At 43.6% G+C, this 22,926-nt stretch overlaps 1 protein-coding gene and 1 long non-coding RNA gene across 2 annotated transcripts in view; one reads left to right on the forward strand and one right to left on the reverse strand.

Annotated features, from left to right (window-relative positions):
* Positions 1–999: 999 nt before the first annotated feature.
* On the reverse strand, positions 1,000–2,880 carry LOC120914439. Its single transcript, XR_005743672.1, has 2 exons — positions 2,131–2,880; positions 1,000–1,159 (listed from the first exon to the last, which is right to left on the reverse strand). It is a non-coding gene; the product is annotated as an uncharacterized LOC120914439 (long non-coding RNA).
* Positions 2,881–13,356: 10,476 nt separating this feature from the next.
* LOC120913529 overlaps positions 13,357–22,926 on the forward strand; it is a 29,429-nt gene continuing 19,859 nt past the window's right edge. The window contains exons 1-2 of the mRNA XM_040323512.1: positions 13,357–13,514; positions 22,405–22,506. Of these exons, the coding sequence (XP_040179446.1) occupies positions 13,457–13,514; positions 22,405–22,506 (160 nt within the window). The 5' untranslated portion in view covers positions 13,357–13,456. The remainder of the gene's footprint in view (positions 13,515–22,404; positions 22,507–22,926) is intronic.

Consider the following 22,926-nt stretch of genomic DNA (forward strand, 5'->3'; position numbering starts at 1 on the left):
CAGCAGCTTCTTCGGGGGTAGTGCTACAAATTAATATAATTATTACTAGTCATACAACATTAGATTTCTACTATAGCTAGTTTGTAAGCGGAACATTCGACCGGAAATGTATGATCGCGGCGTCGTACAGTTTCGCTGCTCCGTCGAATCTTCTTTGAACTTTCAACAGACACCATAAGCCTTCAATGACAAATTCGACCCTAATTCATTCAGATTTTCGGACGAATGCAATCTCTAAAGAAAAACGAAATAAATAAAAACGAATTTCGTGAGTAACTAAGTAAATTTATTTTTCGGACGAAAACGAAATTCCGAAAACAAAATATTTCAGTGTACACATGTCTAATATGCAATACTAATTGAGTTAAATAAATAAAATATACACAAGAAAATGTGTATATATATATAGATAGATATACAACCCCTATTACAAAAAAGTTGAGACACTGTGTAAAATCTACTTAAAAACAGAATGCAATGATATACAAATCTGAAGAAAACATATTTTATTCACAATAGAAAACAGAAAACGTATCACATAGTTACATACTAGGCGAGGTTGAAAAAAGACACAAGTCCATCAAGTCCAACCTATGTGTGTGATTACATGTCAGTATTACTTTGTATATCCCTGTATGTTGTGGTCGTTCAAATGTTTAAACTGAGAAAATATACCATTTTAAGAAATAAAGTTATTTTGAAATTTTTGGCAGCAACACGTCTCAAACAAGTTGGGACAGGGCAACAAAATGCTGGCAAAGTAAGTGGTACTAATAAGGAAGAGCTGGAAGAACATTTTGCAATAAATTAGGTTTACTAGCAACAGGTCAGTAACATGACTGGGTGTAAAAAGAGTGTCTCAAAAAATAAAGATGGGAAAAGGTTCACCAATCTGTGAATAGCTGTGGCTAAATATTGTCGAACATATTGAGAATAATCGAATTGTTGAAGCAAAATGGGACTTTTAAGATGCCAGAAACCACTAATTCACACAATAGGTACAATTCATTAAAATATTTTATTTCATATCAAATTCAAAATGATTATAAAAACCATCACACAAGATGCGATTTTGAACGGCAGTTCAGCAGCTTTCGCTCAACATCTTTCACATTATAGGCTTCCTCAGGTGTCTTATGAATGCTGCATGTTGCTGATACTACAAATAAGGAGAACAAACAATCCTTAGGTGGATAATAGTAGCATACAAAATGTGTCAGATATCAAATACGTATAGATCATATACCGTATTTTTCGCTCCATAAGACGCACCTGACCATAAGATGCACCTAGATTTTAGAGGAGGAAAATATGAAAGAAAAAAATCCTCAACTAAATGGTGTACTAAAATATTTTATAGAATTTAACAGAATAATATTTCTACACTGACAACCAATGTTAGGGGGCACCCTACATTGACCCCCAATGCAACTGGGACATTTTCATGACCTTAACACAACAGGAGTATTTGCATATTGAGACATTTACACTGACCAGTGATGTAAATGGTATATTTACTGTAACCCCCCCCATCTCTCCACTAATCTCTGCATTCTTATCTCCCTCTCAGTACAACATTGCCCTTCTAACTCATCTGCTAACCTCTATCCCCCAAACCCCTACTCTGATAACCTCTGCAATCCAACCCCTCCTTCCCATTAAACTCTGCACGCCTCTGCTCACCTCCTCTGCACCTCAAACCCCCCTCTTTGATCCCCTCTACATGCCCCTTATACTCACCTGTATGCTGTTCACACCTTCTAGGTGAGCGGCATGCAGAGGTTCGGGTATATTTTGCATATGAATCGCGGCTGCAGCTCCTCATTTACATAACAATGCCTGCACGATTTACATATCAATGCCGATCCTGTGGGGGTTAAATAAAGAACAATACCCTTTTGTTTCTCCCACTGTAGCAGCTGAAGGCAGGGGAGAAACAGGAATTAAACAATCCCTTTTCATCGGCTCTCCTGGTCAGTATTCGCTCCATAAGACTCACACACATTTCCCCCCGTTCTTTGGGGGGGGGGGGGGGGAAGTGCGTCTTATGGAGTGAAAAATACGGTACATTTCATTAGGTCAACCAACATTTAATACATAATAATAGTCAAATTGAGGAGACGGACCTACCAGAATGCCCAAGAAGAAAGAAGCGCTGAATTGATTGAATGAAGGTCCTCTTTTGGGAATTTGGGCTCAGGAATACTTCCAAAAATAATAGTTTGTCAACAAAGTTTGCCATGCCATCCAGAAATACAAGCTAAAGCTCTATCATGCAAAGAAGAAGTCATATCTGAACATGTTCCAGAAACGCTGCCGTCTTCTCTGGACAAACCCTTATTTAAATAGGTCTGTTGCAAAGTGGAAATTTGTTTTGTTGTCAGACGAATTTAAATTTGACATTCTCTTTGGCAACCATGAACGTTGCATCCTCCGGACTAAGGAGATGAGGGAATTTCTGCTTGTTATCAGCGCTCAGTTTGAAAGCTTGTTTGATGGTATGGGGTGCATTGGTGTGTATGGAATTCCAGCTTACACATCTGGAAAGGCATCACTGATGCTGAAAGACATACTTTATCCATGTTTTAGAGCAACACATGCTCCCATCCAGACAACGTCTCATTCAGGCAAGGCCTTGCATATTTCAGAAGGACAATGTTAAACCACATACTGCATTTATCAAGACAGTATGGCTTCATAGTAGAAGAGTCCATGTGCTTATGTAGCGCTACCCCCATGAGGGCCGTTCAATTAACTTGTACCCCACTGGTTGCCCCGACTTTGAACGTCCTCTGACACATCTGACAACCTGGGTTCAGACATTTCGATACTGGCCAAGACACTTAAAAATACATACACAAATACTTACCTTTTCTTTGACTCCATGTTGCTCTATTGGCACTTGAGAGCAAAACAAATAATCTCTTTGTAAATCCATCCACAAATGATAGCGCTAGGGGACTCATGATTGGCTTGCCAACCCCCAGTACTGCATTATGAGAGGGAGTAAGGAGAGTGAGTCACATGCTTCCAATAACCAAAAGTAATGTCTCGTACACACGACCGTTTTTCCCATCGGGAAAACTCCCATGACAGCTTTTGGCCGGGAAAACCGTGTGTATGCTCCATCGCCGTTTTCCCGACAGGATTCCCATCGTGTTCTCTTTTTTCCCGACGGGATTCCCGGTGGTCTTTTTCCCGTCGTGAAAACCGGTCGTGTATATGCTTTTCCGAGGGGGGAAAAAAACACGCATGCTCAGAATCAACTATGAGACGGGAGCGCTCGTTCTGGTAAAACTAGTGTTCGGAATGGAGATATTCATCACGCTGTAACGGACTGAAAAGCACGAAGACTGAAAAGAGCGAATCGTCTCTCAAACTTTTACTAACACGAGGATCAGCAAAAGCAGCCCAAAGGGTGGCACCGTTTGATTGGAACTTCGTCACCACACTTTGGACGGGCGGTATTTGGCCTGAATGCATGTATGCAAGGAAGGCTTGAGAGGAATCCCATCGAAAAAAACATTGTTTTTTTTTCCTGCCGAGAAAAACGGTCGTGTGTACGAGGCATAACAGTTTTTTCTCCTCATTCCAGATGGCCAAACTGAAGAATTGGTGGGTAAGTATTTGTGCAGTAGGGGTTGTACATTTGAAAGATGATCACTGTTACAAGTACTACTGATTGATGTACTATATTAGTAGTACATGAGCTGCTATCTTTTTAGATTGGATTCTAATTTAGATTTTTATTTTTTTCTGCCAGTGTTAAATTATCTGTTTTGCCACGTACACAGGACCATTTTTCATGTCATGGAAAAAACAAAGTTTTTCTTGACGTGATTCCTCTCAAGCCTGCCTTGCAGATACATGATCGTGATATAAAATGTCCGAGCAAAGCACGGTGACGTACAACGCGTACAACGGCACTATAAAGGGGAAGTTCCATTTGAATGGCGTCACCCTTTGGGCTGATTATGCTATTTTCTTGTCTCATAACTTGCCTCTGAGCATGCACGTTTTTTCCCCTGTCGTTAAAGCGTGCACACGACCGATAAAAAATAGAGCAGGTTCTAAATTTGTAATGCCCATTTTTCTCGTCGAGAAAAATGCTCTGGAGCCTACACACGACCGTTTTTAACGGGCAATTTTAAAAATTGCATTTTTCTCGTCATGAAAAACGGTCGTGTGTACACGGTCGTGTGTCTCACCCATGTATCTGCAAGAAAGCTTTTCTGTTGAAAAAACACAGATTCCCTGGCTAGATCACCAGCTGAAAATAGAAGAAAGAAAGTCTAAAAAAGGAACAATCTAAGAATTGGTAAGCTGCAATATAATAAATGTTTGTTTTTGGGTTTATTACTGCTTTAATCTTACATTGCAAATGTTCAAAAATCTTCAAACAAATAAAAAAGGATCAGGTACAAGAGTCAAATGCGTTATTATAATTGTTAAAGCACTATACAACTACATTACAGTTCCAGTTTAGTTACGCCCAAGTGTCATTTGCATTATGAAACAATGAGATATTATACTCTAAGGCACATGATATGGTTTACAATGAAAGATCTAAATGATGTAATCAACACAGTAATTATTCATAACTAAATGTAAATTAGGGGCAGCTCTACCAGGCGTACTAGAACATCCACTTGACTCACCTTTTCAGAAAGAAACAAACAGTTATGGAGCCTTCTCATCATCACATGCTGAAACCTGTCCCTTTCTGCAGTTTCGGTGTCTTTCCCAATAATATTTCCCAATTTGTCAGAATGGCTTCCTAAGTATTTCTAGATGTTCTGATTGCAAAAACTAGGCCATTAAAGTGGCTCAGTGTTTGCCACATAAACATTGGCCACTCAGATCAGTCATTTTTTTACCCCCAACTTCCTAGTCCATTCAAATGGTTTCTACATTTGCTTCAATTCAGGGAACTTTGTGGTACAGTATGTAAACTAGGTACAGACAAAAAGAAGACCACTGGTCCCACAGCAGCATGATAAGCCAGGGATAGCCAAAGATTTTTTTTGGCTTTTGGGGGACACCACACCATTAAAAAAAAAATTGGTGTAGGGGTTAAAAAAATTACGTGGGGTTCCCCCTCAAAAACCATACTAGTCTGGTATGGATTTTGAGGGGGACCCCACACTGATTTTGAGGGGTCCCCCAAAAGAGCCTTGTATGGATTGGGGGGGGGGGGGACCACGCGTTTTTATTAAACATTTTTCTATTGCCGGCTATGTTTTTTTCTTACCAAGCTATCAGCGGGGAAGCCCGTTGACAGCTGATGACTCGGTTGTTAAGGATGCTGCGGACGGTTTTCCAGCTCGCTCCTTAACAACCAGCTATTTACTATGCCCTGATTGGGAAAAGTTTGCCCAATCAGGGCAAAAAATGCATCTTCTCACGTCGTTGACAGAATTCATCTCCTCATACACCCTAAGCATCAAACACCTCTTGGTGCTTGGGAATTTCAACCTCTGGGCCAACTCCTCGCTGGACCCCATCGCAGAGGCCTGCATCGACCATCTGGAAGGATTAGGTCTGCAGCAACTAATATTAGGCCCCACTCATGCCTCAGGTCAAACGCTCGATCTCATTTTCAAACAAGATTTGTAAATTGACGTCCTGGAAAATGAGCCGCTACCATGGACCGATCACCATGCCATTAAATTCAAAATTACCAATAACGCCAGGCCGAAAAAAAAACGACAAAACCGGTGACAACTCACTGGACTAGATCCCAAAAGAAGCTCCACTCGGAACTCTTCAAAACAACACTAGGGAACAAAATAAATACAATCCAACAAAAACAAACAGCTACAGAAACACTTGACGCCATCAACAAGGCGCTACTACAGTCAGCGGACTTGGTGGCACCAAAACGCAAAACTTGCATCCGGAAAAACAACTCCAGCTGGTTTAATGACCAGCTGACGTTGCTAAAGCAAGAGCGTAGAAGAGCAGAAGCTGCTTGGAAAAGGAGCTCTTCAGAGGAAAACCACACCTTCTACAAGACAATAGCAAAGAAATATCACAAAGAAATCTTTATGGGCAAAAAAAACCACTTCTCCAACATCATCGCATGCCCTAAACCGCCCCCGCAAACTCATCAAGCTGGTTTCGCAGGCTATGAATCCAGCTTGTTTAGAGGCCCCCAATTCTGATTCACAGGAATTTTGCAACGAATCATCAGATTATTTCATTAATAAAATTGAAAAAATCCGTGAAAGTATTCAGCAAAAAGGAATCGCCGCTAACCCTTCCCCAAATCCCAAACCAAAGACCGACATAAACCCGCCACAACCACCTAAATTCACTCTAAAACCCATCTCAATCAATGCCACTAAAAACATCATCGGGACTCTGCGTAATAGCACAGCGCCCAATGATATCATCCCCACCAAACTGCTGAAAGAAAGTGCCGATATACTGGCACCAGCTATCACGCATCTCATAAACCAATCATTCAAGGAGGGTACGGTGCCCACCTTGATGAAACAAGGTACAATAAAACCAATCTTAAAAAAAAAACACCCTTGACCCCAAAGACCCAAACAACCAGAGGCCCATAACAGGTCTAAATGTTTTCTCCAAGGTAATGGAGAAAGAAGTTGTACAACAGCTGCAACTGCATTTAGACACCCATAAATTACTCGACACATTTCAATCAGGCTTCGGCCCGGGGCACGGAACAGAAACGGCGCTGCTCAAAATATGGAATGACGTTCTAGAGGCCGCAGATGAAGGAGAATCTTGTCTCCTGATCCTGCTGGACCTAAGTGCGGCTTTTGACACTGTAGACCACGGACTACTGCGAGCTAGGCTAGCTGAAGGGGCCAAAGTCGCAGAAGGCGATTTACCCTGGTTCTCCTCCTTCTTGGAAAACCGATCACAAACAGTGAAACTGGAACCTTTCACTTCTGTAAAACGTACGGTATCATGCGGAGTCCCTCAGGGATCCCCCTTGTCATCCGTATTGTTCAATATCTACCTCCGCCCGCTCTTTGAAATCATCAGGAACCAGAAGCTACTTTACCACTCCTATGCAGACGACACTCAACTCTATTTTCGTATCTGCAACAAAAAGGATCATTCTCTTGGACTAGAGAAATCCCTCTCTCTAATAGATAGCTGGAGGACATTCAGTTATCTTAAACTCAACGGTTCAAAAACAGAACTTCTCCTGTTTCATGCAAACCAAAAATGTCACCCCGCGCCAACTTGGACCCCCCACCCATTCTGGGTAATACTATCACCCCTAGCACCAAAGTCAAAAGTCTCGGAGTCATTTTCGACTCCTACATGACAATGGATGCACAAATAGGGTCAGTAGTCAGCGGATCCCATCATATGCTGCGCCTACTACGCCGACTCATCCCCTTTATCCCGAAAGAGGACATTGCAGTCGTGGTGGGAACAATCATCAATTCCAGACTAGACTACGCAAATGCCCTCTATCTAGGACCCCCCAAATACCAAATCACTCGTCTGCAAGTCGTTCAAAACACGGCCGCTCGACTAGTGACTGGCAAAAAAACATAGGAATCAATCTCACCTTCACTGAGATCCCTTCATTGGTTGCCAGTAAAAGACAGAATCACTTTCAAGGCGCTCTGCCTAACACATAAGTGTATTCACGGAAACCCCCCCCCCCCCCCAATATCTATGCAAAAAAATAGATGCCCATAACCCAAATCGCATTCTGCGATCCACAAATCAAAACCTACTCCAAATACCCAAAGCCAGATACAAGTCCAAAGGAGATTGAAGATTTGCAGTCCAAGGACCTCGGCTGTGGAATGCACTACCAACTACCATTCGACTGGAATCGGACCATCTGACCTTCAGGAGAAAGATTAAAACCCATCTCTTCTGAGGGCAAGGGGCCTCCTTACCCTTGGAATGGATACAGCGCCCAGAGGCGATTCAGTTCGCATGTGTTGCGCTTTACAAGTTTTTCACTCACTCACTCACTCAGAATGCTGTGTGCAGCCCTCAGTGGGCAAACATCCCGCCGAACACCCTGCAAATTTGGGTGTTTGCCGAATCGGCGATGTTCTGGCCGAACTTTTGCTCTAACTGTTCTTTCAACTCTAGTTATCAGTTAATAGTAAAAGATAGCCCTATAATTAATGCTCTCACTGTGGCATTTGTGAAAATACCTCACGTGTGTTGTGTAATTGCTGTTTACATACGAGTGTGTAATTGCTGTTTACATACAAATGAGGTACTTACACCAGAGAGCAGGGGTGCTTTTAATTTTATTTAATTTTTTTTGCTATTTGAGAAGAGCTGGCTACTGCATTGTGAGTGCCATATGGTTTCAACAAAAAAGTTAATTGTGCTACAGTGACTTGGATTTATAAAGTTATATTATTTTCTGCAACAGAGTACTAGCATATCCTCTGAACTATTTTCTCACCTCATCCACAGCTAGTGTGATAGACTGTATTGTATAGACAAGGAACAAATAACATACAGACAATTAGTACAGTAATGTCTACCCAGGATAAAGCCTTTAAAGCTGAAATCCAGAGAAAGTAAAAATCCTCCCTTGCAGTGGGGCTGTTGACGCAGTGCAGGAGTTAAAGGGATTTTAAAGGTTTGTTTTTTATTTTCTAAATAGATTCCTTTAAGCTAGTGCATTGTTTGTTCACTTACCTTTTCCTTCGATTTCTCTTCTAAATGTTTTTTTCTTTATCTGAATTTCTCACTTCCTGTTCCTCCTCAGTAAGCTTGCCCCCATCATCCGAGCCGTTCTGGCTGGGGGTTGGGTACGATCAGCCTATCAGATTTTTTTACAGCTATAACCATTAGCAGTAATCATCGAGTTCTGCCAGCCAGGAAGGCTTCCAGTGCACCCCCACCACACACTTACACCCCCCCCCCCTCCAGCAGAACACAATAGCACTGTGGAAGGCATGTCCCCATCAACACTGGCTGTGTTGATGGGAGAATCAAACATTTTTTTTTTTTTTTTTAAGGAAACTAATTTGCATATTCTATGTATGGGCTGCTTAACTCATCAAACTGTATCATCATGGAGGACACTGCTCTTTCCAGCCAGTAGGCACAGAGAACTTATATTTTCCTGGGTCATCGTAATTCTAAGATAATTCTTTATCAGTGCCAATTTGCTGAACAACTTTTTTCCCGAACAACTAGTGACCATCATGTTCAAATATATTCTAAGAGCTAAATTAACACCCTGGAAAGGTATCAGCAAGCCCTTCCACAGTGAGTATAACACGCATGCTATTCTGCATATAAAGACTGATTTTACTGTTGTGGGTTTAGTAACACTTTAAGAATGAACACAGGAACGACCAATACAGATTATTAATTCAGAAACGGAAGGGGCCCATACTAGGGCTGGGAAAAAAATCGATTTGATAAAAAAATCAAGTTGATAGGTCTAATCGATTCATATTTTCAAAAAATATATTTTTTATTTATTATTTTATATCTAAGAATCGTCCTATTACCGGGTGCAGACCCTCACAAATGACCTCCTGTGTCCCTCCAGTCTTGATAGCCTCTTTGGGGGAGGGGTGGGGCAGGGGAGAAGTCAGTCAGCCGCGATTCCGGGAAAGGGCCGCTAGGGCGGCCGTCGCAGATCAGGACCAGCGCTAGAGTCCTCCTGCTACCGGGTGCGGACCCTCACAATCGACCCTCCTGTGTCCCTCCTGCCTTGGTGGCCTCTCTGGGTGTGCAGGGGAGAAGTCAATCCGCCGCGATCCTGGGAAAAGGCCGCAAGGATGTACGCTGCAGACTAGGCCGAAGCCGTGGCCTAAAAACTCCTGCCCGCAGCTCCTCAGGACCGGAACGGCGTCCATCAAAAAAATCGATTTGAATCGTAAATCGAGTTTTTTATAAACAAATTGCAGATTTTTTTTAGGGGAAAAAATTGCCCAGCTCTAGCCTATATATAAAATATTTACAGGACCCTTCCCTTGCTCTCCATCCTGAAACAGTGGGGGGCAATGATGCAGGAGTTACTGCATGTGGCAATTACTGTGTGCCAAGGCATACCCAGCACGCACACCTATGCTGTGATTAAACTTGCATACACCCCAACGTTGTGAAATGATAATGAGGGACATCTTTTCACACACACTATGTGGGCAAAGGACACATTCTTGCCATGGCCCGGTTACAAGGGCTACAGAAATCTAATATTTAAAAATTAATTTACTAAACAACACAAGTGCTTTTTTTATCTCTATTTTTCTTTTTTATTGGCTTCTGAAAACACAGTGATACAGAAGTTGGATAAAAAGCTTAGTACAGCTCAAGCTACATAAGAGACAATGAGATTTGGTCTCAAAAGAGGGACAGTCCCTCCAAATGAGAGATGATTATTTACAATTGTCTGTCTTAAGCTGGACATGCATGGATCATAATGTGTCCTGTTCAGCAGGATCCATGTAGTTGCAGGCTGGTTAGACATAAGTTGATCTATCAGTTGACTTAAGCCGCGTACACACGATCAGTCCATCCGATGAGAACGGTCTGATGGACCGTTTTCATCGGTTAACCGATGAAGCTGACTGATGGTCCGTCGCGCCTACACACCATCGGTTAAAAAAACGATCGTGTCAGAACGCGGTGACGTAAAACACAACGACGTGCTGAAAAAAACGAAGTTCAATGCTTCCAAGCATGCGTCGACTTGATTCTGAGCAGGCTTGGATTTTTAACCGTTGGTTATGCCTACTAAAGATCGGTTAAATTTAAAGCAAGTTGGCTTTTTTTTAACCGATGGTTAAATAATCTATGGGGCCCACACACGATCGGTTTTGACCGATGAAAACGGTCCATCAGACCGTTTGTCCTCTGTTTAACCTATCGTGCGTACGAGGCCTAACTGTATGTACAACCAGTCTGTTGGAAAATGTTCTCTCGATCAACGCCACTGGCTATAGCTGCCAGTGCTGACGAGTATATTCAGATGGTGGGGAAATCTGCCTGCCATCAGAATATAATAGTGCTGCGGGTGGAATTCCCCATCCACATTGAGTGTGGGAATGGGAGAATCGAGCCATATCACATTCTGTCATTCAACCTGCTGGTTGAGCGGAAAAAAAATGACTTGCGTATGGCCAGCCTTACTGTGACATCAGGTTCAGGTAGGAGCTGTACTGAGCGTGGTTTAAACTAAATATTGGGCGTGACTCAAATGGGGCGTGGCTCAAAGGGGTTGGGGTTTGAGTCTGAGATGAAAGACAGATGGAGGGAGAAAGAAAGAAATAGGCAGGGAAGGAGAGAGAGAGAAGGAAGGAAAGAAAGAGGGATGGAGGTACAGCAGGTACAGACCTACACCACAATGGCAATATTAAACAGTAGATAATACTTGTGCTGGGAGGAATGAGGAGGAATACTTGTTCTGCAAAGGTCAGCGATCCAGTGAGAGTGGAGGAGCAGAGCAGGAGCGATGCTGATTGACAGTCAGCAGCTCTCTGCTCTGGGAGCTGAGAGAACCGAGCCATCGGCGATGTTCAATCGCTCGATTCTCAGTGTAGAGGTGTCGGGGGACAGATGCCGCATCCACCTAAGTATAATGGGGGTGAAAAACCCTAAACCCATACTTCTCTTTTAATGTTTGCAGATTCTTGTATGTCTAAGGTAGCAAGGACTGTAGCTTTTCTTATTAGAACTTTGGGGTTGATTTACTAAAACTGGAGATTGTAAAATCCGGTGCAGATGTGCATGGTAGCCAATCTGCTTCCAACTTCAGCTTGTTCAATTAACCGTTTGCCGACCGCCGCACGTAGATATACATCTGCAGAATGGTACGGCCAGGCAAAGCAACGTATATATACGTTGTTTTAAATGTGCCCTCTAGCGGGACCCGCGGATGGGTCACGGAACGGCAGAACGGGGGGATGCCTTTGTAAACAAGGCATCTCCCTGTTCTGCCTGGTGACACAGCACTGATCGTCTGCTCCCTCTCATTGGAAGCAGCGATCAGTGACGTTTCACAGTAAGCCACACCCCCTAACAGTTAGAATCACTCCCTAGGACACACTTAACCCCTTCCCCGCCTCCTACTGGTTAACCCTTTCACTGCCAGTCACATTTATACAGTAATCAGTGCATTTTTATAGCACTGATCACTGTATAAATGTGAATGGTCCCAAAATAGTGTCAAAAGTGTCCCATGTGTCCTCCATATTGTCACAGTCACGAAAAAAAAAATCGCAGATCGCCACCATAACAAGTTAAAAATATATAATAATAAAAATGACATAATTGTCGCTCTATTTTTGATTATAGCGCAAAAAAATAAAAACCGCAGAGGTGATCAAATACCACCAAAAGAAAGCTCTATTTGTGGGAAAAAAAGGAAGTAAATTTTGTTTGGGAGCCACGTCGCACGACGTGCCGTCGCAAAAAGTGGCCCGGTCATTTGGCAGCCAAATGGTTAAGCTTTCACAAGCGGGGAGGGGCTTGTTGAGCGCCGCTGTCTACTATGGAGAGATCAGACGAAAAAGGACAGCATGTTCGTTTTCATCAGATCTCACCCAATCCGATCCACCATGGACGGATGGCGACGTATCGCCATACGTCTGATTTTAGTGGATCAGAGCGGGTTGGATGTCAGCGGACATGTCACCACTGACATCAGACGCTCCATAGGATTGCATGGAGCGGCTGTTCAGTTCCGCCGAAAAAACTGACAGGCGGACCTAAACGATCTGCCCATATGAAAGGGGCCTAAGATTGATTATGTAATTATAGTCCAGACAGACCCTTCCACTAGGGCGACCACATTCCCAAGCTACCATTTAGGGACACCCCCCTTTCCAAAAAATCAGCTTGTGGTGTAACGAATCACAGCACAGTGATTGGACACAAGAAGCGGGATTAATGATTTCTCCAATCACAAACAGGGGGTGGGGACTGTGCTCCTCCAGGCTTTCCCGGCCAGGAAAAGTTCTTTCAGAGTAAAGCAGTGATGTGGCGGCCTTTTTTGGGGGCATTCATTTGGCTTGGGGGGTGGCTGTGTCAGTTTCATTCCGGGACACTGTATTGTCCTGGAATGAAGGTGCCCGGGACAGACCTGCAAAATGCGGGACTGTCCCGGGCAATCCGGGACACGTGGTCACCCTACCTTCCACTTAGCGGTCACTTTCATAAAGTGCTTTTAAGGTCTACATCATCAGACCCAGTAAAGAAAGCGAGGCTCTGCAGTTTAACTCATTATGCACACATTTCTGTCTTCTGATTGTTTGCCATGGGAATTCCAATTTGCACATCAGACACATTGCAAGAAGAGCATCCAAAATTAAAATCTATGCAGGCACACCCATTCATCGCCCTCAGTGTATTTAGGGTGAGGTTGGGTAGCACCTCCCATCTATCTGTTGCAATATAGCTGGGAAAATATATTGGAAAGTGGGAAGCAAAGAGACACAACATTTGGACCGAGCAAGAACACAAGGCGATCTCCAAGATGAGGAAAGAAAACCTAATCCTATTTTTCCTTGTCGGCTTACTACAATGCTATATTGGTAAGGATATCTGTAGAGCAAGAGGATGACTGGTACTGCTGCTGTCTGTGGTGCATCGCTGTTCTATAAAATGTAACATAGGGGTGAATTAGACACATGTCCAGGACAGAAAATCTTGGGGGATCATTACGTTGGTTTACTGTGGCTGTAATCATTTTTTTTTCCTTCTGCTTATTGGAATTACTATAGCAAAGCTGAGAGTGTTCTGTGCAATCTGAACCCACAATTATTTGCAATTCATTGCCTCCTTTGATGGCTATATGTTGGAAAAACAGGTCATCCATACTCCCACCGGTGACTACTGGAAAAAAATTTGATTGCAATATAGGGTAGCAATTTCTGACGAAACCCAAGAATGAGTACTACATATACACTCATCTTCAAAAAAAATCTCTAATGAATGGCCCCCTTCCAAAATTGTCAGTAGACGGGTTACCTGTAGTTTCAAGTGAAAGCAGAACTCCTGATCTGCATACCTGTGTCAGGTCAGTGAATTCGAACCCATTGAAGCCAATGGATCAGCATGAAAGTAACAGCTCAACAGTGGCAATCCTTGCAGTTTTCTCAGTACAGGTTTCCTTAAATCAGACCTTGTACCCAAATGAAAATCCTGCTTATTCAATACAGTACAACCTTGGTTTGAGAGTAACCTGGTTTGAGAGCATTTTGCAAGACAAGCACATTTTTTTAATACATTTTGACTTGATATACAAGCAATGTCTTGATATAAGAGTAGCGTCATGTCACCACTGAGTATAAAAGAGGAGCCTCTAAGTGTAGCAATATGGTTATATTTAATGAAGGTACAACATTTAGCAACTTAGAGGTGCTGCTCTTCTCTTTTATACCCTGTAAAAAAAAATGCTTTGATATGTTTCTGGAACGAATGTTTCTGGAACGAATTATGCTCGCAAACCAAGGTTTAACTGTATTGTCCCTTTCCCCAATGTAATATCACAGCATTAGAAAAAAAATGGCGGAGAAAAGTAAAAATAAACAAAACTTACTTTACACTTACTTCTACAGAGGAGAGCGTAACATCACATTCCTAACAATCCTGGGAATGCTAAGTATCCTAAATCTCATTAAAAAGATACTTCTGAGCTGTGCAAGATTTGGGATATTCAGCATTCCCAATACCCAATTGTATTGTAATAATTGTAAAACTCTTTTTTAAAGCCCTGTACACACGATCGGTCCATCCGATGAAAACAGTCTGATGGACCGTTTTCATCGGTTAACCGATGAAGCTGACTGATGGTCAGTCGTGCCTACACACCATCGGTTAAAAAAACGATCGTGTCCGAACGCGGTGACGTAAAACACAACGACGTGCTGAAAAAAACGAAGTTCAATGCTTCCAAGCATGCGTCGACTTGATTCTGAGCATGCATGGATTTTTAACCGATGACGTGCCTACAAACGATCGTTTTTTTTTTCTATCGGTTAAATTTAAAACAAGATTGCTTTTTTTTAACCTATGGATAAATAACCGATGGGGCCCACACACGATCGGTTTGGTCCGATGAAAACGGTCCATCAGACCGTTCTCATCGGTTTGACTGATCGTGTGTACACGGCCTTAGTTTTGAATAAGGTGCCAAAGGATTAGAACATGTCAGGTTTTTACTGCTTTCTGCTCAAGTCCCGTCCTGCTGACAATGTTTTTTCAGATAGGAAGTGAGAGGAACTCTCCAACAGCAACACAGAAGGAAAAAAAAAAGGTTTTTTTTTTTTTAGTTTATTAGTAGAGTTGGGGAAAGTTAGAACTCCTGTCAGATTTGTAATTCTTTTAGTATCCTGGTTGCAGAGTTCCCCTTAATTCTTGTCTGGTGAACTCATTGTCAGCAGAATAGAAGGTGAGGGCAAAACTAATGAATGGAGCCCCGAATATCAATACAAACCTAAGGCCGGGTACTAACGAGCAAACATGTACGATGAAACCGGTCCGTCGGACCGTTTTCACCGTACATGTCTGCCAGAGGGCTTCTGTACGAAGGCTGTACTAACCATCGTACAGAAGTCCGCGCGTAAACAATACGCGGGGCGTGTCCGCGTCGTCGCCGCGACGATGACGCGGCGATGACGCGGCAACGTGGGCGGGCCTGCCATTTAAAGGCTTCCACGCATGCGTCAAAGTCATTCGACGCATTCGAGGGACGGCGGGCGCTCGGACATGTACGGTAGGTCTGTACTGACGACCGTACATGTCCGAGCGGGCAGGATTCCAGCGGACGGTTTTAAAACACGTCCAGGAATATTTGTCTGCTGGGAAAAGGCCCGGCGGGCAAATGTTTGCTGGAATTCGGCCCGCTCGCGCCTACACACGACCGAACATGTATGCTGAAACTGGTCCGCGGACCAGTTTCAGCATACATGTTTGGTCGTGTGTACGGGGCCTTAAAGGGGGTTCTGATCCTTCCCTGCTCTATCCAAAGCCAGAGAAAGGTTTTGACTTGACACAACACTTTAATTAGTGCATGTAATGATAGAATCAGTATATGAAGATTCCAATCATGCGTGAACATCTGTTGTGTTATGAACTAGCATGAAGTTAGTTGGAGATTGTTGACTACTGAACTGAGCTGTTGAAATATTAATATGAAATTACATTTCATGTAGACCTCAACCACTTATCACATGAACTGTTATGCCCTGTACACACGATCGGTTCATCCGATGAAAACGGTCTGATGGATTTTTTCATCAGATATCCGATGAAGCTGACTTTCATCAGTCTTGCCTACACACCATCAGTTAAAAAATCGATCGTGTCAGAACGCGGTGACGTAAAACACAGCGACGTGCTGAGAAAAATGAAGTTCAATGCTTCCGAGCATGCGTTGACTTGATTCTGAGCATGCGTGGATTTTTAACCGATGGACGTGCCCACAGACGATCGTTTTTTTCTATCGGTTTTTTAACCATCAGATAATTTTAAAACAAGTTCCTACTTTTTTCACCGATGGATAAAAAAACGATGGGGCCATACACGGTCTGATGAAAACGGTCAGACGAACCGATCGTGTGTACACGGCATTAATGTTTTCTTATGTTACATCCTATTTATAGAGACCCTGGGCCAGATTCACGATGGACTTATGACGGCGTATCTCCACGTACGCCGTCGTAGGTACGAATCCGAGCCATCGTATCTATGCGCCTGATTCATAGTATCAGTTACGCATAGATTTGGGCAAGATACGAGCGGCGTAAGTCTCCTACGCTGTCGTATCTTGGGGTGCATATTTACGCTGGCCACTAGGTGGCGCTTTTGTTGATTTCTGCGTTGAATATGTAAATTAGGTAGATATGCCGATTCACGAACGTACTTGCGCCCGCTACGCCGTTTATGTTAGGCTTACGTCCGGTGTAAAGTTACCCCTGCTATATGAGGCGCAGCCAATGCAAACGCCGGAAGAAAGATACGCGCTCCTACGTGAATCTAGCCCTATGTCTGGTCTCCAAACAAATGTTTCCTGTAAGAGAAATAGTGATACATTCACCTCTCCATTTCTTCTACCTCCACTCCATTCTAGGGCTGCAGCCCCTGTCATTCTCTAGGCATTTTATAAACACATCTGGTAGTATTAGAGACCTGTGTCCCTACTACATACTGATGGAACCACAGCAAGTGGTGAGGGGAGGCAGGCATCCGACACTCCCAACAGTCTCAAATGCCAATGAGTATTGCCAAGGAGGCTTGGAGCTTGTTTAAACATGCAAAATAAAACTTGAATGTTGATTAACACACCCATTACTTTAGGCCGGGTTCACACCTATGCGAATTGAATGCGTGTTTCACTGCATTCAATTTGCATAGCAAGAGAATGTGACTGGCTCTCTATGGAGCGGGTTCACATATCTCCGCAGCGGGTCCGGCTGCGGTGTGCTGGAAAAATGCGTGCCTATTTTGGTGCGTTTCAGGTTCTATTTCAGACAAAGATTTGGGCTGAAATCGGACCTGAACCGGTGAACCAGCACGAAAACCGGACCCCTGCTTTGAACCGCATACAGGGACGGTGTGAACCCGGCCTTAAGACACATTTTTGTTGCGTATATGATGCATTTAAAAAAAAGTTTCCAGACACCTCCTCTTAATTGGTTTTCTGTTGAATGTATTTTTGTCATCTTACCGTGTTTCCCCAAAAATTAGGCTGGGTCTTATATTAATTTTGGCTACAAAAAAATGCATTAGGGCTTATTTTCAGGAGATGTTATATTTGTCCCCTGACTTCTTCTCTACTCTCTGTAATCCCCAAAATACACCCTAGTTAAAGTCCATGGGCCAGATTCAGGTAGAGCCGCGCAATATTTGCGTGGGCAAAGGGCAACGATTTTTGCCCTTTTTGCTATGCTAATTTGCCCTGCGTAAGGGCGCCTAATGTAAATGATCCCGCCGGGGGCGGGAATCATTTAAATTAGGCGCGCTCCCGCGCCGAGCGAACAGCGCATGCTCCGTCGGGAAACTTTCCCGACGTGCATTGCGGCAAATGACGTCGCAAGGACGTCATTTGCTTCTAAGTGAACGTGAATGGCGTCCAGCGCCATTCACGAATCACTTACGTAAACGACGTGAAATTCAAATTTCACGAGGGGGAAGGGCGGCTATACTTTAGCATTGGCTGCCCCTACTATGAGAAGGGGCAGCCTTACGCTAAAGCCGCCGTACGGAAACTCCGTACCTGGCGTGCGCTGGGCCCGGGCAAGTTTTGTGAATCGGTGATAGTATGCTATTTGCATACTATACGCCGATCACAATGGCCGCGCCCCCTAGCGGCCAACGCAAGAATGCAGCCTAAGATATGAAGGCATAAGGAGGCTTATGCCTGTCATATCCTAGGCTGCAGTCCGTGTAGCGTTGTTCCTGAATCAGGGGCATTCGCTACGCGGGAGCAAAACAGCTATTGCGCCGCGCAACCTATGGTTGTGCGGGCGCAATAGCTTCTTGAATCTGGGCCCTTGTAAAATCATTTAATCCGCTCTGTAAATGGATTATATATAGGTAGATTCACAAAGAGTTAGGCCGACTTATCTACAGATAAGCCGACCTAACTCTGAATCTAAGCCGGCCTATGTTTAAGTGTATTCTCAAACAGAGATACACTTAAACATACCTAAGATAGACTGGCTTGCGCCATTCTATCTTAGGTTGCAATGTTTCTTTTGGCCGCTAGATGGCGCTTCCATGGCGGCCGGCCTAGATTATGTAAATGAGGGGATACGCCGATTCCCGACGATTTACGAGCGTACGCCGGGCCTACACCGCCGAGTTACGTCGTTTCCGTACGCGATAGGCCGCCTAAAGTTATTCCACCTATGAGGTGGAATAACAATGTTAAGTATGGCCGCCGTTCCCGCCGCGAGGTTCGAATTTTTTATGTCGTTTGCGCAAGTCATCCGCAAATCGGAATTTACGTCGTTTACGTACGCGTCGAAATCAATAGGCTTGTACGGCCTACTTAGCCGCAATGTAGTCGCCCGGCGCATGCGCAGTGTAAAAAATGTCAAAAAACGTGAGGTCAAGCCTCATTTCAATACTACACGCCCCCCTCCCAGTCATTTGAATTAGGCGCGCTTACGCCTGCTCGTTTTAGGCTACGCCGCCGAAAATTTGAAGGTAAGTGGTTTGAGAATCACTTCTAACCTTAATAATTTTCGGCGGTGTAGCCTAAAAAGAGTAGGCTAAGCCGTCCTAATTTTAGGCGCCCCTACGTGAATCTACTCAATAATGTCCAGTGTGTCTTTATGTAAAATTATTGTAGAAAATACCATATTTACAGTGCTACTGGGAGCTCACATGACCCGCCGGAGCTCTTCTTCCCTGCTTTGAGCACTGCAGAGGGAGGGATAGAATGGTAAAGCTTACCAAATGGCACATTGGGGCAATTTTGGCATGCCAAAACGCAAACACAACCATGTAAACAGCACTGGCCTCCATACGCAAAATTTTGACAGGCCTTTAGGAGGCTTTAAAAGCACTCATAAAAACACCTACTTTTGAAGCTAGTGTAAACTTATCCTTATAGAGGTTGCAGAACTGGATTAGAGGGGATAACTGGGCTGAGAAGTGAGTATAACAAATTCCTCTAACATTTTCATTTGTTTAGAACCTGACAGGGTTTTTTCAAATGTAACAAAATGTCATGACAATATTCCATAGCCAAAGGCAAATAGCCAGAGAAAGCAATCAAAACCTCTATTTACCTCTGTGTACAGTGCATGTAGGGTACACCATGTGTGTCCATCAACGTACTTTATGTGGCTGTCACAATAACTGTTTACATAAATAATTTTTGTTGCAATAACTGTTAATATGGGCTGTGGTTGTCACAATAACTGTCAGAGGAAGCTTCTCTATGGCAAAAGAGTCCATAAATGGTCTGGAAATTGGGCTAACGTTGAAGTGGAGCATAGTATAATTGATCTAAAAAAAAGACATGTCCATCAAGTTCAACTAAATGAGCATACCCATGCAGCATCATACACAGCGATTCTGTTTTTTGGGAATGGGCCTCAGCTGTGACCATGGCAGCCATCACAAATTTTGGGGCCCCTTACACAGCTTTAGGCACAGAGAACAGGGGGGAGGGGGAGTGCTGACGGAAAAAAAACAAGTGTGATCTGTTCTCTCCTGATGTGAGATGATAAGCGGCGGGGGGGTGAGTGGCCTGGGGACCATCGGGCCCCTTACAGGTGTAATGCAAAAAATAAATTAATTAAAAATAACTGGAGGGGGGCCCCTTAGGCCCCGTACACACGGTCGTTTGGTCCGATGAGAATGAACCGAAGTTCATTTTCATCGGACCAAACCGACCGTGTGTATAGGCTATCGGTCTGTTTTCCTTCGGTCCAAAATTTTAAAACATGCTTCAAAACCGAACCGATGGACCGCCGCCCCATCGGACCAAACCGATGGTTGGACAGAAAAGCATTGATTCAAAACCCGCGCATGCTCAGAATCAAGTCGACGCATGCTTGGAAGCATTGAACTTCGTTTTTTTCAGCACGTCGTGTGTTTTACGTCACCGCGTTCTGACCCAATCGGTTTTTGAACTGATGGTGTGTACACACATCAGACCATCAGGCCACTTCAGCGGTGAACCGATGAAAACGGTCCGTCGGACCATTCTCATCGGTTTGGAACGACCGTGTGTACGGGGCCTTAGAGGTGTAATGCAAAAAAAAAGGGAAGGGGGCCAGCCAGGCCCCTGGGGACCATCGGGCCCCTTACAGGTGTAATGCCTGTACCCCCCTGATGGCGGCCCTGGCTGTGACAGATAACAGCTTTCCTCATAGGTTCCATCTAAGCTGAGTTCAAAGGTAACTTGTACTTAGTTAATATGGAATCTTCCATTGCTGGCTTGTTTTTCTGACAAGCTGTTACAGTATGCTAAGTCAATGACTTTGGCACTTTCAAAGTCATAGCACTGGAAGGGGGTATGCAGATCAGGAGCTATGACTTCACTGATCTGTGAGCTTGTTGTATGTCAATGACTTGGAAAGATTTGAAGTCAGGCAAGTACCATTTTCAGATTAAGAATAGTATCGGCTACCTAAAAAAAAAGAAAAAATCCTCAGAAAAGATCTCCTTTAAATTGAAAGTTGCTACCTTTTTATTCCTTATAAATGTTGTATATTTGGGACTTTGAAAATCTTGTGGCCATATAAACAACATACACCTTATTCTACAGGGAGTCCTGATTCTTTAGTGCCAATTGCAAGTAATTCATAACAGATAAGAATCCACTTATCTAAAGTTGGAACTGTGCAAGATGAATTCTGAAGAAACAGAACTTGAGATGTAGAACCCTTTAGTGGTATACTGCAGGGGTGTCCAAACTTTTTTCAGAGAGGGCCAGTTTGATGAAGTGAACATGCATGAGGGCTGACCATTTTGCCTGACATTCTGTGAACCATTAAAATTCGGTCTAAGTGTGTTAGTTCAAGCAACTAATACACTGCCCAACAAGAATTCTCTTTCCTTTGTGGCTGTGAGTAAAGAGATGAGCTCAGGCGTGTTATTTGGATATACCGTATTTATCGGTGTATAACATGCACCTTCACTTAAAAAAAATTAAATTAAATTAAATAAAGAACTGTGAATCAAAATAAGGGTCACTGCCCACCAATACAGCCTCACAAGTGCCCTGAATGCAGCACCCCCCTTGTCCTGAATGCAGCACCCCCCCTTGCCCTGAATGCAGCACCCCCCTTGTCCTGAATGCAGCACCCCCCCTTGCAGCCTGATTCATGGACATCTACAGCCTTGGAGGAGACAGGGAGGGGGCGGGACGAGCGCCGACAAACATACAGGAGAATTTCCTGTTTTATCGGCTGCCTCTTTAATCGAAAGTCCCGCCTCCTGTGATGGACAGAAAAGTCATCCAATGGCAGCGCAGGAGACGAGACTTCCTGTCGCTGTGTAAACAGGAAATTCTCCTGTATGCAAGGCGCTCGTCCACCTCCTCCAAGTCAGCCAGCATGTATTTATATTGTGGCCCCCATCGCTCGGGGATTCATTGGGGGCCACAAAAGAAATACATGTCAAAATGACCAGGTGGGCCGCCCGAAACCGGAACGCGGGCCGGACTTTGGACATGCCTGGTATACTGTATATAGAGTGCGGTAAGCTACTGCAAATCATGTTGAATGGGCCCAAATCAGCAAAATCTCTTCTGAAGTATATTTTCTCAGACAGTGCTATGGTTGAGATTCAAACCGGTGACCCTAGTTGTGCTAGGCAGAAGTGCTAACTACTTAGCCACTGTGCTGCAAGGCTTACAGTAACTCTACACCTACACATTAGACAGTACTGTATAATTTATCTATTTCAGCTATAAAAAGGACCTGCAGCTGTTCTAAATGCTGCTGTTGTTTTGTTTTGCAGGTAATGCTATCAGATGTTATTCCTGCACTGGAAGTTGTACAGATCCTCTCACAACAGAATGTGCTGCTGATCAGCAGTGCATGACAGTGGAACAGATTGTTGGTAAGTTTTCCCGATTTTAAAGTTTTGTGCCATTCAGACCACCTTCATCTGGGTCAGACGGGCACTGTAAATTCTAATAAAATACAATATTTAATAGGTTGAATGAAAACATGGTCAACAGCATTTTTACCTAGGCAATTTTGTTTAATTTTTCGCACACGTTATAATCTGCGTTTAAGCTAGAAATTACTGTAAACCCCTCAACAATTATATATTTTCTGAAGGCAGAGGCCCTCTAGAATAAAATGGTGTCAGTTGAAAATAATGGTACCTAAAATTCTCCATAGGTGATGCTTAAAAAGCAGTTACAGGCCCCAAAATCATTACTTTTGCTACATATTTGTTTGTATTCCTTTCCTGTCCACATGGGACAGTGCTGGACCAATCGTGAAGCACTTACGGTATATCCTTACCCCCATA

The sequence above is a fragment of the Rana temporaria genome, chromosome 9 (assembly GCF_905171775.1).
Source record: "Rana temporaria chromosome 9, aRanTem1.1, whole genome shotgun sequence".
Lineage (NCBI taxonomy): Eukaryota > Metazoa > Chordata > Amphibia > Anura > Ranidae > Rana > Rana temporaria.